Here is a 14,656-nt window from a genome sequence, read left to right as displayed (position 1 = left end):
CAGTCACTTAATACTAGAAAAGTAGACTTTATGGGGAAGGTGCTAGATTGGCAAATATGAGTTGGAGCATATTTAGGTATTGATACATAGTTCAGTGTCATCTTGGCTAATAAATATATATGTTGATGTAGCATTTGCTGTACCCTTGAGTTATGCCTGAACCCTCCTGTAAATGCACATCACTCTGGGTATCTGTACCATCAAGCTTGCAGAGAAACTCGCTGCAAGATGATACCTCGAGCAAGACAGGAAGGGAGCAGGCTTCACATCTGTTTCCTTAACGGCTATGCCGAACAGTCAAGGTGGATGACTGGTGCAGAGGAGTATTGTTGTCTCCCAGTTCACCTTCCCAGTTGCCAGTGTAGTCATGGGCATACCTGAGCTTGTGAAATGGCAACTGGGTCCACCTGGTACTGCTACAAAGTTTGTAAAATGCCAGATGGAAGCCACAGTTGCTCCAAGGAGCTATAATTCTACAAGACTGAAGATAGTACAGATGAAAGTGGACCATGTGTACCTTAGCAGGCAGAAAACACACTTTGTATATATATAGAACATCCTAAGTTCAGACTATGGTTTCTCCGGTTAAAAGGATTGGGGAGCAGGTGATGGGGAAAAACCTTTACTAGAGACTCTGGAGAGCTGCTGTCAAGAGTGAACAGTATTGAGCCAGATGGTCAAATTCCCTGACTTGACTTTCTTGCTCATGCAGGAACTCTTGGTATGTGCAAAGGTACCAGTAACCCGCAGCTGTGTGGAACATGCCCTCCACATAGCAGCAGTAATATGTAAATAGAACTCTTAAAAGACCTGGAATAGATTTTGTGTAGTTGTATAAACTGTAATGGAATAAGAATCGGTTACATGAGACTGTCTTTTTAAATGCCATATGCATTTATAATACCCAAAATAAAAGAATTATAAAAAGGCCAGTATGCCAGTCACTCTTGGATAACCTGAAATAGCTAGTTGAGCTCTTGCTGAGAACTCAGGATGTCCTTAATCAGACTCCACTTTTACTGCCCCACAGTCTATTGTATCAGATCTGACCTAGAAAGGGCTGTAAATGTCTTTTTAAATTGGAAGCTCTCATAGGAGCATTTTTATCACTGCCTGAATATGCGCTGATCTTGGCATCACAGCATTTGTCTTCATCTGGGTCCTGTGTCATACACTGACACACAAAATGTTTTCCGTCTTGAGTTATGGTGAAATGCTCAACTACAGCTGACTTCATGGGAAGCTTCTTTGACATTTTGAATTTATATTTTAAAAAATTTGTCAATCAAAATTTATTTTGAAGCCAGAGTTGGAGTCAGTACATTTCTACCGACTCCGACTCCACCCAAAATTGCTTACGACTCCATGACTCCAATTCCACAGCCCTGGCTATGACCTCAGGAATGTGCAGTAGTAAAGCTCCTTGGAGTGAATGCAAGCAATGGATAGTTTGAGAGGAAAGAAGATGAAATCATTGCAAGCAGCTCTTCTATCTGATGACGGTTAAAACAGGCTGCACTTTTTCAAGTGCCTAAAAAGGAGGAAGTCAACATTTGTAGTACCACCACTGTGGTTCTTTTCCTGTTGGCTGCCCATTGAAGCCTGTGCTTTGCAAACATTTTCCTTTCTGTATCTTTTTGCCGTTGCAGCCAGCCTACAGCCATGGCTATCCTGTTCGCAGTTGTAGCCAGGGGCTCCACCATCTTGGCCAAACACGCCTGGTGTGGAGGGAACTTCCTGGAAGTGACGGAGCAGATCTTGGCCAAGATACCCTCTGAGAACAACAAGCTCACCTATTCACACGGAAAGTGAGTACTATTCTGGGGAGGAAGGGAAGGGCAGGGTGAGGGAAATGGGTCTGTTGTAGCTGAGGAAATGAAGTGAAAACAGCCATTCCAACATAGGGTGGGATGGTGGCTGTATGGAAAAAGGTCTGTGTGTGATGATCTCGGCTGTTGTACAGCTGATCTGGTTTATGTTCTCCAGCTAGAGCAGAGGTTAGGGCCAGGCATGTCTCGATCAGTATACAAGTGCAAGTTTAGCTGGCAGTAATAACTAAGGAGAAATATTGGGAAGGACTTCCTGTGAGCAGTTTAACACTGGAACAAGTCACCTAGGGAAGAAACACCTTCCAGGAATCACTTTTCCCAGTCTCGTCTCCTGAACTGTTGAACCTGTATATTTTTGTAAATGTCCCTGTTTTTTAAACAAAGAGAATTGATTCAATCCTTCATTCTTGCAGGGGTGGGGAACCTCAGGCCTGGGGGCCAAATACAACTCTCTGGACTCTGTCCAAGCCATGCCCCCCACCAGCCTTGCTTTGCACTCTCTTTGAGTGTCTTTGCCTGGCTGGAATGTGCCCTTCAACCCTAATAATGCCTCTTGCTTTCCTTGGGGAGGAGAGCGTGTAGAAACTAACCTGCTGTACAGGTATAAAATGTACATGTGTTGCTCCGTGCCCTTTTGCCTCTACCTTTCCCCACGAAGGGATCCTCTAGGCTGAAAAAATCCCCACCTGCAGTATTGCATGAGAGTTTGTATTTGTATGATGAAATCCACACACGTGAGGGAATACATTCCGTCTGCAGTTCTTGCACAAGACTGTAAGTGGCTGGGACTCTCATTCTGTTGACAACCATTGAAGCCTTCTTGGGAGCCCTTAGCTTGCAAACTACCAGGGAAAGCTTTGGGGTTAATAAATACTGTTCCGTGGTTGAAGCTAAGTAGGTGTGCGCTTGATCAATATCTGGACGAGAGCTCTAACTTCTGTGTGAAATGGAAATGTGCTGGGAATGGCCTTGCATGTTTGAATCCATTCCTGAAGTAGGGTGACTGTGCTTGACATTTCTGCTTTGTGGAACTCAGTAATTGATTCTGTATCCTCTACTATGTGGACCTAGCTTCGATTTTGGAGAAAGATATTGATTTGCAATTTTTCTTCAAGTAGTTGGTTGACTGTCTTCTCTATGAGTCATTGAACTAATGGGATCTAGTTGTTTAGCATTTTTATGCCTGAACTAAGTGGAAACTTAGATGTGTGTGTTTGAAACACCTTCTAACATATGGCACAGTATGGCCTAGATGTTGCATCAAAGTCTCCACCTCCCTCCCTCTTAAAAACATTGTTGTGGTGTCTTGTCTTCCCCTAGTTATCTGTTTCACTACATCTGCCAGGACCGGATTATATATCTCTGCATCACTGATGATGTAAGTATGAAGGACAATATTATTTTGTGCTCTTCATAGGCGATTCCTGGAAATGCCCAATGAGGGCCTCAAATTCAAAAGGCGTACTATTGGGGAGTTGCTGCATAACTTCAGTGTGTAGAACAAGATCTAAGCCAGGGGTGGCTAACCTGTGGTCCTCCAAATGTTGCACAACTCTCATCATAGAATTACAGAATAGTAGAGTTGGAAGGGGCCAATAAGGCCATCAAGTCCAACCCCTTGCTCAATGCAGGAATCCAAATCAAAGCGTTCCCTACAGATGGCTGTCCAGCTGCCTCTTGAATGCCTCCAGTGTTGGAGAGCCTACTACCTCTCTAGGTAATTGGTTCCATTGTTGTATGGCTCTAACAGGAAGTTTTTTCTGATGTTCAGTTGAAATCTGGCTTCCTGCAACCTGAGCCCATTATTCCATGTCCTGCACTCTGGGACAATCAAGAAGAGATCATAGCCCTCCTCTATGTGACATCCTTTCATGTACTTGAAGAGTGCTATCATATCTCCCCTCAGTCTTCTCTTCTCCAGGCTAAACATGCCCAGTTCTTTCAGTCTCTCCTCATAGGGCTTTGTTTCCAGTCCCCTGATCATCCTTGTTGCCCTCCTCTGAACTTGTTCCAGTTTGTCTGCATCCTTTTTGAAGTGCGGAGACCAGAACTGGACGCAGTACTAAAGATGAGCCTAACCAGTGCTGAATAGATGTGAACTAATACTTCATGCGATTTGGAAACTATACTTCTGTTAATGCAGCCTAAAATAGCATTTGCCTTTTTTGCAGCCACATCGCACTGTTCGCTGTTATTCAGCTTGTGATCAACGACAATTCCAAGATCCTTCTCATATTGCTGAGCCAAGTATTCCCCATCTTATAACTGTGCATTTGGTTTCTTTTTCCTAAGTGTAGAACTTTGCATTTATTCCTGTTGAATTTCATTCTGTTGTTTTCAGCCCAATGCTCCAGCCTATCAAGGTCCCTTTGAATTTTGTTTCTGTCTTTCAGGGTATTAGATGTGCCCCCCCAATTTTGTATCATCTACAAATTTGAGAGGCATGCTCTGTACCTCCTCATGCAATTCGTTAATAAAAATGTTGAAAAGCACTGGGCCCAGAACCGAGCCCTGTGGTACCCCTCTCGTTACTTCTGCCCAGTTTGAGAAGGAACCATTGATAAGCACTCTTTGAGTACGATTCTGGAACCAACTGTGGATCCACCTGATAGTTTTTCCATCCAGCCCACATTTAGCTAGCTTGCTAATCAGAATATCATGGGGCACTTTGTCGAAAGCTTTGCTGAAGTTGAGATATATTATGTCCATAGCATTCCCACAATCTACAAGGGAGGTTACCAGATCAAAAAATGAGATAAGATTAGTTTGGCTCCTAGTAATCACTGCATTGTTTTCAAGGTGCTTATAGATTGACTGCTTTATAATCTGCTCCAGAGTTTTTCCAGGGATTGATGTTAGGCTGACTGGTCTGTAGTTCCCTGGTTCCTCCTTTTTGCCCTTTTTGAAGACAGGAACAACATTAGCTCTCCTCCAGTCATCCAGCACTTCACCAGTCCTCCATGAATAAGGTGAAGCTGAATCCTGACAAAACTGAGGTGCTGTTTGTGGGAGACAAGGGAAGGCTGGGAGATATAGACCTGGTGCTTAACGGGGTACGATTGCCCTTGAAAGACCAGGTCCATAGCCTGGGGGTCATTCTTGACTCCCAGCTGTCTATGGAGGCTCAAGTTTCAGCTGTGAGCCGAGCAGCTCTGTATCAACTCCATCTGATACGGAGGCTACGCCCTTACCTTCCCAATCATCTGCTCCCACCGGTGGTACATGCCCTGATCACCACTCGCCTAGACTACTGTAATGCGCTCTATGTGGGGTTACCCTTGAAAACGGTTTGGAAATTACAGCTGGTACTGAATGCAGCGGCGCGTCTGATTGCAGGCAGCCGCCGTAGAGATCACATCACTCCTGTGCTGAAGGAGTTGCACTGGTTACCGGTTGTGTACCGAACCCAATTCAAGGTGTTGGTAAACCCTATATGGCTGTGGCCCAGCCTATCTGAAGGAGCGCCTCCAGCATCGACAGGGATGCCACTCAGCAAGATCGACCTCAGAGGGCCTTCTCTGGATCCCACCAGTCAAAATAGCTAGGCTGGTGAGGACTCGAGAGAGGGCCTTCTCAATAGTGGCCCCCACCCTCTGGAACTCTCTCCCAGGTGATATACGCCATGCCCCATCTATAATGAGCTTCCGCAGGACCCTGAAGACTTGGCTTTTTAGGCGGGCGTTTGAGATGGGCTAGTTTTTTACTGTTTTTAAATTTTAATTGTTTTATATACTGTTTTATCTTGTACGTCGCCCAGAGTGGCTGGACAACCAGCCAGATGGACGACTAACAAATTTAATAATAAATAAATAAAATAAATGATTTCGCAAAGATAATAGACAGCAGTTCTGAGAGTTCTTCAGCCAGTTCCTTCAATACTCTAGGATGCAGTTTATTGGGCCCTGCCGATTTGAACTCGTTCAAAGTGATTAGGTATTCCTTGACCGTTTGTGTATCAGTCTCAAGCTCCAATCCTGCCCCTTCTACTTCATGTTTCCTGGGAGGGTCCTAGACCCTTTTTTGGGAGAAGACTGAGCCAAAGTAGGAACTGAGCACTTCTGCCTTTTCTTTGTCATCTGTTGTCATTTTGCCATCCTCATTCAGTAGCTGTGCCACCGTTTCTTGTCTCTGTCTTTTACTATGGACGTACCTGAAGAAAGTTTTTTTTGTTGCTTTTAGCATCTCTCACTAACCTCAGCTCATTCTCAGCTTTAGCCTTCCTGACCCCATCCCTGCAATTCCCTCACTGACCATTGGCCTTGCTGGCTAGGGCTGATGGGAGTTGGAGCTCAACAACATCTGGAGGACCACAGGCTAGCCACCCCTGGTCTAGGTCCCTGTAGTAAAGGTTAAAGAAGTCTGTGCTTGGCTGCGTGAAAAGTTGTTGGCCCCTTTTATTCCTCCAGTGTTTGCAGCTTCTTCCCCTGCACCTCTCATCTCTATAGATCTCTGCAGGCTTATTTTCTTGTTTCTTATTTTCACAGAAGGCACTAGTGTGTACAACTGTGGCTAGTGAGAGAAGAATTTCATTTTGCTTTGCTCCCCCATTTTGATTCTTAAGTATTTTAGTGGTAGTTTTTTTCTGTGACAGAGCTCAGAGGTTACCTAGCATGGAGAACCATGTGTTTACACCTCTGGTTTCTTATTTGGATGTATTGCTTTGCCTGTGTTATGTACAACTTCTGTGGTGTGAATAACAGTGGGGCTTCCTGGAATACATCTGTACTCCTTTAAGAATTCCCTTCCATGAACACTTTTCCACATTTGGGTATATGGAACAGATTTGGGATTGGGATGCTGTTGTCAGTACCAGCATCTTGTTTCCAGTAGTGGCCAGCCAGATGCCTCTGGACACTAGCATAAAGGATATGACGGCAATGGATGGCCTTCCCTTGTTGTCTGTCACCAGCACCTTGTATTTAGACATACTGCCTATGTACATGGAGTTTCCATTTAGTTATGGCTTTTAGCTGTTAATATACCTATCCTAAATAAATTTGTTGCTATGATGCGTTTGTTCTGCTTTTCAGGATTTTGAGCGTTCCAGAGCTTTCACGTTCCTGAATGAAATCAAGAAGCGGTTTCAGACCACCTATGGCTCCCGTGCACAGACGGCCCTGCCATATGCCATGAACAGCGAGTTTTCCAGTGTTCTGGCTGCACAGCTGGTGAGGTTTGGTGATGTCAGTCTGCTTGGTGGTGCATGCAGCTCTAGAGTCCCTGATGTTGGGAAATGGGTCTGCTCCTGACTGATCCTCCTGTGGCTAGGTCAGGGCTCTCCCAGGCTTCTAATACTGTTCGCACATTCTTTAAATTAAAATTGGTGGTGCATTTTTCTAAAAAGATAATCTTTTAAGAGCATCAGAGTAAAATCGGGGGAGGAATCCCTGCTGTTGGAAGAACCTGCATGGCTGTGCTTCTGAGTAAGGTTCTTGTACTTTGTCTTTCCATTTCTAAAACTGAGGTGCTCAATGCATCTTAACATAACAAATCAATAAAAGCAACTCTAAAAATAATCCCCATCAAGAAATACAAACAAACCCATCAAAAGTACAAAAGCAACAATTAACCTCAAGCCAACACTGAGAAGAGTTGAGACTAAAGGAAGGAGAATCCTATGTAGCAAATTAAAGGCTTGCAGCTAAAGAAACCAATGTTCTGCCAGTGTCTTCAGCCAAGTGGGGCCTCATGAAATAATCTTGGAGCACATGTAGATTCGCTGTGTGTGTAGTTCTTTAGGTATTGTAGCCTAAATCATTAAGGGCACCCACCAGTCCTCGGAATTTAATCCAGAAATGAACAAGTGGGTGACGGTTTTAGGGAATAACATGCTCCCTAAATCTGGCACCCATCAGAACATTTGCAGAGTATTTTGCACTAGCTGAAGTTTTCAAATAGTCTTCAAGGGCAGCCCCTTTTAGGGTATGTTAACACTAGGCCAGCCCAGCTGTAATTAAGGCATGTGTAACATTGGCCAGGTCCATGCTTTTCAGGATCCGATATAGTTGGCATGGTAGCTGAACCTGAGGAAAAGTGTTCCTGGCTACAGTCATTGCTTGAACATTAGGAGCACTGCAAACCTGATAGAAGGTCAATCCAGAAAAGGCTGACACCCTGTCATTGCTGGCTTTCAGACTAAGAGCAATTCTGTTTTGTCCTGATTGCAGTGATGTATGCAGCAATGCTGCAGGCAGATTTCTGGGTCTGTGGGTATTCCGGGTTTATGGCACTGGTTTACCCTGGAACACAGTTTTGGAATTACTGGGCTAAATAATGAACAGATAAACTTCAGATTAGTCAGTAGAGCAGGAGTGGGGAACCTTTGGCTCTCCAGATATTGCTGAATTACAGCTCCCATCAGCCCCAACAAACATGGCCAGTGCCCAGGGATGATGGGAGTTATAGTTCAGCGACATCTGGAGGACCAAAGGTTTCCCCACCTGTAGTAGGGGGAAATCTCCTTTAACAGTCACAGTACTGGGGAACACAGAGAGGAATTGGTCTGAGGGCTGAAGAAGCAACTGAAGTGGAGCTGGAGGTAATCAATGTCTAGCTGTCGTTGCTGGGGATAGTTCTTTCTTAGAATGTGCTACAGAGACCGGCATCATCCCTTGCCTTTCTCTTGCTTCTTCAAATTCAGCAAGAACCTGGAATTTATGTTTCACCTGTTCTTCATTCCATGCAGAAATTCCACTCTGAGAACAAGGGTCCTGACCAGGTGGTAGAGACGCAGGCCCAGGTGGACGAGCTCAAAGGGATTATGGTCCGCAATATAGGTACTGTAGTGCTCATTGGCATAGGTACAGTGCAAGGTCCTGCTGACTTGGGAGTCAGAAGTGTCCCTTTCCTGTACTAGCACGGATGTGCTTTTGCCTGAACCTTTCTTTGTTGTGGAAAGATCAGTATGAGAAAGGAGAAAAGACTCTCTGTGTAGGCTGTCACTCTCTTGGTAAGCCTGAGTGTCCCAGTGGGCTTATCTGGTAAACAGAATGGGACAAACACATGCAATTTGTATGCTTGCAATATGCTGTCACCCTGAATTGGCATGGAGCTGGTCCCTATACTGATAGCTTCCCAAGCTGCTGTTCCTTCTGTGCCACATGCTCCACTGAACCCTGTTAAGGATTTTGCCCTGAGGTCTGATAATGTCTACCATATGCCTATTCCAGAGATCAAGAGTACAATGGCCATGCAATTGGCCACTGCCTGTTGTCTAGGGGTAAGCTGTCTGTTTAGCTGATGAGTCCCCCCCTCCCCCAATTAGGATTCTCACTGCTGCCCTCTTCTTCATCCCAGATCTGGTGGCCCAAAGGGGAGAAAAGCTGGAGTTGCTGATAGACAAAACTGAAAATCTGGTGGATTCGGTAAGTTCTGAAATTGGGGCAGGAAAAAAAATAGCTGAATCTACCAGGATATGTGTAACATGCATGCAGTGAAGGCAGAACTAAAAGGAAAGATTTCCGTATCTTTGTAGGCTTTTGCTGGGACTCCATCTTAAGGAAATCTTGGAAAGAAATAGCAGGCACACGGGGTGCTGAGCAAATTGGGTGATGCCTTTTCCCAGAGCAGCCACTCTTCAGAACATAGGGTGCATGTCTACAGGTCACACAAGACCTTTTCTGGCGTAAATACTCAGAGGAACAAAATAAATTATGTTTCATTGCTAGCTGAATTTTTTGCTCTTCAGAACAATTTGCAGGTTGTCAGATGAGGTCCTTGGATAGTTAGACCCTCCATTGTCTACGTGTAAATAAGAAACATTTGTTTGGAAATATAACTTAAAAAGCCAAGAATGGGTGCATCTTGATGATCTCGCTAAAGCCAAGTGAAGAGACATTTCTGGGCCCCAACAGAAGGCAACATAGTGTTCCTCTTGATGCCAGCTTGTTGCTGTTTGCTGTCCTAGCTAGATTTCTCCTGGTGCTGGGCTGTTTTTAGTCCTATGTGAAAAGCAGGGCAAGGATGCGATGCTGAAGCTATTGCATGATGCACAGCAGGAGGAGAGTGAGAAAATTGCCTGTGTCCTGCACAGATGATAATCAAGAGGACCAGAAAAGGAGAACTGGATTAAGAGGCAGAATCACTTTTTGTGGTAATTTGTGAATGGATTATAGGCTCCCAAGTGGAGTTCAAATACACTAATGTGCTTGACTGCTTTTAAGCAGGCAAGCCAGGACCTATTTAATGGTTCCGACCCTAAGACTGGAGACCTCTGTGCTTGAGACGTATTTCAGGGGGGAGGGATTTTCCCCTTTCACAAACACTTATCTTCAAGTCTGACAGTATATTCAAGTCACGTCAGTTGCATAAGCAGATGCTGGCATTTTTTTGAGTGGCAAGCCATATAGATGTTGAATGGGGGAAGGTAGGGTTTCAGATCCTGTGACAAGTGCTTACACTGGCTGTGCATTCTTGCTCCAAATACTTCTCATTGAACTTGTGGAATGTACTTCTAAGTAAACTAAGTAAACCAGTGTGGTGTAGTGGTTAAGGTGTTGGACTACGACCTGGGAGACCAGGGTTTGAATCCCCACATAGCCATGAAGCTCACTGGGTGACCTTGGGCCAGTCACTGCCTCTCAGCCTCATGAAAACCCTATTCATAGGGTCGCCATGAGTCAGAATCGACTTGAAGGCAGTACATTTACATTTTTTTAACATGGCTAGAACTGGGATTCTATGGGAGAGGGAGCCAATGTCAGTAGTACAATTCACCCTCACACCCAGATATATCACCCAGCTAGCTAAAATTACTGTGTAAATTGTGTAGGTTCTGTAAATTGAAGCCTATATAGTTTACATTTGGACTGCAAACTGTTTGGGGGAGAGGGGGAGTAAAGCAGTTATAGACAACATTTCCTCAAGATTTAAGTGTTGTGAATTTACAAATAGTTCTTGTTAACTTACTATATGTTTACGTGTTCATTTGCATATGTTGGAAGCGTACAAATTAAATCTTGCCTATTTCCATATATTGAGGCTGAGCTTCAAGACCAAGTAATATCTGGGCAGGCTTTGCAGGGGGTGGATGAAGGAGAAATTGGCATGGTCTTCAGCAACAGTGTAAGACAGTGTTGGATGTCTGTTAGCATTTCTCCTGTGCTCTTTCCATAGTCTGTCACTTTCAAAACAACCTCCAGGAACCTGGCTAGAGCGATGTGCATGAAGAACCTCAAGCTCACCATCATAATTGCCATAGTATCAATTGTAAGTTGCTGTACACATCAGACCTGAAGGGAGGGAGTGGGAGGGTTTTATGCTTGAGCAGATCTCACTGTAAAAGGAAGCAAGCCAATGTTGCTTACCTCTGTCCTGCACTGCAAGAGTGAATTCCAGGGCCATACTATGCAGTGCCTTACAGTGCTGTTTCCTCATGCCCCCCCTTCTTTCCAGACCTTTCTGAAGGAACATTACAACTAGGACTAGCAATAACTCTCTACAGTTCTGAGTGCTTTTGTGATATCCTTAGACTCCTCAGTTTGGGGAGCTTTTGGCCGGGAGTGATGTTCATAATATATCCTTTGAGCAGCCATCCCCAAACAAGAGGGAAACTTAAAGCAACCTTTGATGAATGTAGAGTAGCTCTTTGTACAACTACTGGGCAGTAGGCAGTCACCACCATCACATGGGTAATGATAATGGGTGCACTAAAGTGACTGAATGCCTTCTCCACAGGTCATAATTTACATCATTGTGTCAGTTGCCTGTGGGGGGCTCTCATGGCCAAGCTGTAAACGGAAGTAACTGTTGGACTAGTCAACTACATGAGAGCACACGTGAGAATTTCTGAAGGAACTACCCTCATAAAACAGACTTGGACCTCCTTGCTCTTCATCCTTCTAAGACACTCAGGTCTTTTTGCCTTATCACCCCAAAAGGGCCTGTGTGGGGACCCCAAGCCCAGCTTCCGGAGAACACATTACTTTCTTTTAAACTTAACAACTTGAAGGGAGTTTTGTTTTGTCTCCTAACTGCAGAGCTTCCCAAGAGGAAAGGAAGGTGGTTGCCATTGGGAGGGTCTAAACATACTTCTGTATTATCATGCTTTGCACTTTACTGTCCTGATACCTGGGTGGCGGGGGTGGGGGAGAGCCGATGGTCATTTATCCTGTTCATTTGGCCCTTGTGGGGGGTAATGTGGGTGGGACCACTGAAGCCAATGGGTTCCTGTTTTATGTACCATAGCCCAGATGCATGTGATTGGCTCCTCCTACAATTTCTTTCCTGGCGGTGCCTTTCCTGAACTCATGTCAAGGCTGTGACTTGTCCTTGGAGGAGCCTCCTGTGGCCTCTGTTGGGCACATTGGTGGGCTCTGCTTTGTGACTTGGGTGATTGGTGAGTGTGTAATGTTTTAATGTTGCTGTAATGTATCTGCTCTTTGTAGTTTATGTGTTTGGGGAGTCCTTTTCTCCTGCCTAGTCTGGAATGTTTTCAGTCTGGAAAAGGTGCTCTGCTTGGACTTCACCTCCAGGGGGAGCAAGAGGGGCTAAGCAAGCCCTGCAGCAGTGCACTCTAGCATAAGCAAAGCCCTGCGGCAGAGCATTTGCTCAATGCACAAGCTAGGTGGTTTGTCTGCTTAGTTCTGAATGTGTGGGGATGCTTAACTGAGTACGTGAGATGACAGGCCAGAAAATACCATAGGGATCTTCAGCTGCTGATCTGTGGGTGAATGTGGGGCTGGAGAGAAGCCTGAAGAGAACTATTTAAGGCTTATTTAAAATTCTCATGGAAGCTGCCCATAAAAAACTCTTATTTTTTTAAAGTTACTTCTGACATGCCCTAAATTGTATGCAGGATCTCAATGCCAGTGTCAGCTAGTGACAGATCATGCAATGCTATAGAGATGCAGATGCAATTGGATGTGATTTCAAAACTTTTGCACACTATGTGGACACACTTGGAAGTGATTTTTGTGGCCAACTCTGCCTGGGAGCTAAAGTTTCTATGGGAGATTGCACTAAAAACAAAGGGCTGCTGCTTGAAATGTTGGCGGACAAGGAAAGATGACAGCTAGTTCTCAGAGCAGCTGCTATAGCTGTCCCCTGTTGGCTTTGCAGACTGAGCTGCTTCAGTCTTTTGTGTTGGGGAAATGAGAGTACTGATTTGTGCTGGTGACAGCACAGTTGTCAAGGTAGCCATGTGCTACTTAAGTTCTGCTCCCAGCTTTATATACTGCTGAAGAACTGATGCAACTTCTGATGTGGTAAGACACTCAGCTTCCCCGTGCTATTTTCATTACCTAGTGGTATGGTTCTTCTGTAATGAGGTCATTTGCAACACTGACACAAACAGGTTGTTGCTCTACATCTTGCCCACTGTGCTGCAGAGCTTGGGGTATCCTGAGCTTGTCCTTGTTTGCCAGGGTCTGCTGCAGGCCTTGTCCAAGGGCTCCCCCCTCAATATCTTTCCAGGCACAAGTCAATGTTCAATTAATTGTGCATGTTTTAGAAACTGTTAGTAGCAGCAGTTAATTTTCTATTATTTTGATTGCCTTTATGTAAAACTGTAAAGAGAAACTGCTTCCTCCTGTTTTAAAAATACACTGATCCATTATTGTAAAATAAAGTTAATCTGTTTGAATAAACTTATTGTACAGACAATTGATATGAGCCTTCATGAGAAGGGCTGTTTACTGAAATTCTCCCACTGCTTTTCCTGAGTGACGTTAAAGTTGTAGAAATGTAATGTTGGCTCATTGCAGCTCTGAGTGGTGCACTGAGAAGGGGCATTATATGATGGACATACTATGTGGTTGTCACACAGTATGTTAAACCCCTTCACAGGAACTATCACAGTGGTGTAACTTACTGTATGTTCTATAAGGTGTTTTTTTAAACTGGACTGTGAACCATCTGAATCTACATATCCAGCACTATTAAATAGAAACCTATTTCTTAATTAAGCCCCTTTCTAATGGATAGGGTTAAAGTTGCCTGTAAAATACTGCTGTAGTATCCTAAGAGTGAAGCCTATCTGGCTTCATTTTTAAAATAACTTTTCAACTAGTGAACCCATATGCCTGAAAAAATTGTTTGTGGTGGGGGGAGGAGCATCTTATTTACCCCTATCTGAATTCAACTAGGGCTTGGCTGTGGTTACATGCCTTCAGAATAAACTTTCCTCTGAGGTGTGTCTCACTGTAACTTTGTTTCATCATTAGATGAAGATGTACCTTTGTCTAGGCCTTTGTAGAAGGGTGAGGTACACTTGATGGGTGTCCATTGCTGCTGTTTAAATTTGCGTATCTGCTATGTATTTTTTAATCTTATTTATCTCTGCCATGGGACCTTTGCGTGAAAGGCAGGCTACAAATTGTTAGTTAAGATACTGAAAACAATCTGAAAAGTGTCCTAGGAGGACTATTCTGTAGGTCTACTGAGTAAATCCTGCCAGTGAAAAGTGCACTTAGAGGTATAATGTACCCCTTATCCCCAAAGGTCTGGCTTGAGGGGGATGTTAAGGCTAGCCTAAATTTTCATGTTTGGGTAATGTCTGAAAACTGCTTCATTTTTATACATAGACAGCTGTTGGTACTTGTATTAACATTATCTTCTTTGAGCAGTTTATTAAATTCAACATCTTCTCCTTCCTTCCTGAGAAATGATAAAACAATGAAAGCTGCTAAAACATCCAATACAGAAACAGACTAAGATGTCACCTTAAAAAGCTTGTTGAAAGAGGAAGGTGTTCAGAAGGTCCCAAAAAGACAGAGATGGTGCCTGTCTCCTGCTTAATGGAGGTTCCAGGTGCCACAGACAAGGCCCAATTCTAGATTGTGTCGGTTATCAGTTGGGTATAAGTATCCTGGTCCTAAGTTGTACAGGCC

At 44.2% G+C, this 14,656-nt stretch overlaps 1 protein-coding gene across 2 annotated transcripts in view; it reads left to right on the top strand.

Moving 5' to 3' along the window:
* VAMP7 (vesicle associated membrane protein 7) overlaps nucleotides 1–14,656 on the top strand; it is a 31,340-nt gene that overhangs the window by 5,098 nt on the left and 11,586 nt on the right. Inside the window, exons 2-8 of one of the 2 annotated variants that reach the window (XM_061598822.1) lie at nucleotides 1,650–1,808; nucleotides 3,150–3,207; nucleotides 6,860–6,997; nucleotides 8,515–8,605; nucleotides 9,126–9,193; nucleotides 10,944–11,036; nucleotides 11,505–13,434. In XM_061598822.1, the coding sequence (XP_061454806.1) occupies nucleotides 1,650–1,808; nucleotides 3,150–3,207; nucleotides 6,860–6,997; nucleotides 8,515–8,605; nucleotides 9,126–9,193; nucleotides 10,944–11,036; nucleotides 11,505–11,573 (676 nt within the window). In that variant the 3' untranslated portion in view covers nucleotides 11,574–13,434. Of the gene's footprint in view, nucleotides 1–1,649; nucleotides 1,809–3,149; nucleotides 3,208–6,859; nucleotides 6,998–8,514; nucleotides 8,606–9,125; nucleotides 9,194–10,943; nucleotides 11,037–11,504; nucleotides 13,435–14,656 lie in introns of those variants that run through there. The other variant, XM_061598823.1, reaches the window with a different exon arrangement.

Source organism: Rhineura floridana, chromosome 16, assembly GCF_030035675.1.
Source record: "Rhineura floridana isolate rRhiFlo1 chromosome 16, rRhiFlo1.hap2, whole genome shotgun sequence".
Lineage (NCBI taxonomy): Eukaryota > Metazoa > Chordata > Lepidosauria > Squamata > Rhineuridae > Rhineura > Rhineura floridana.
This window is presented reverse-complemented; position numbering and strand designations above follow the sequence as displayed.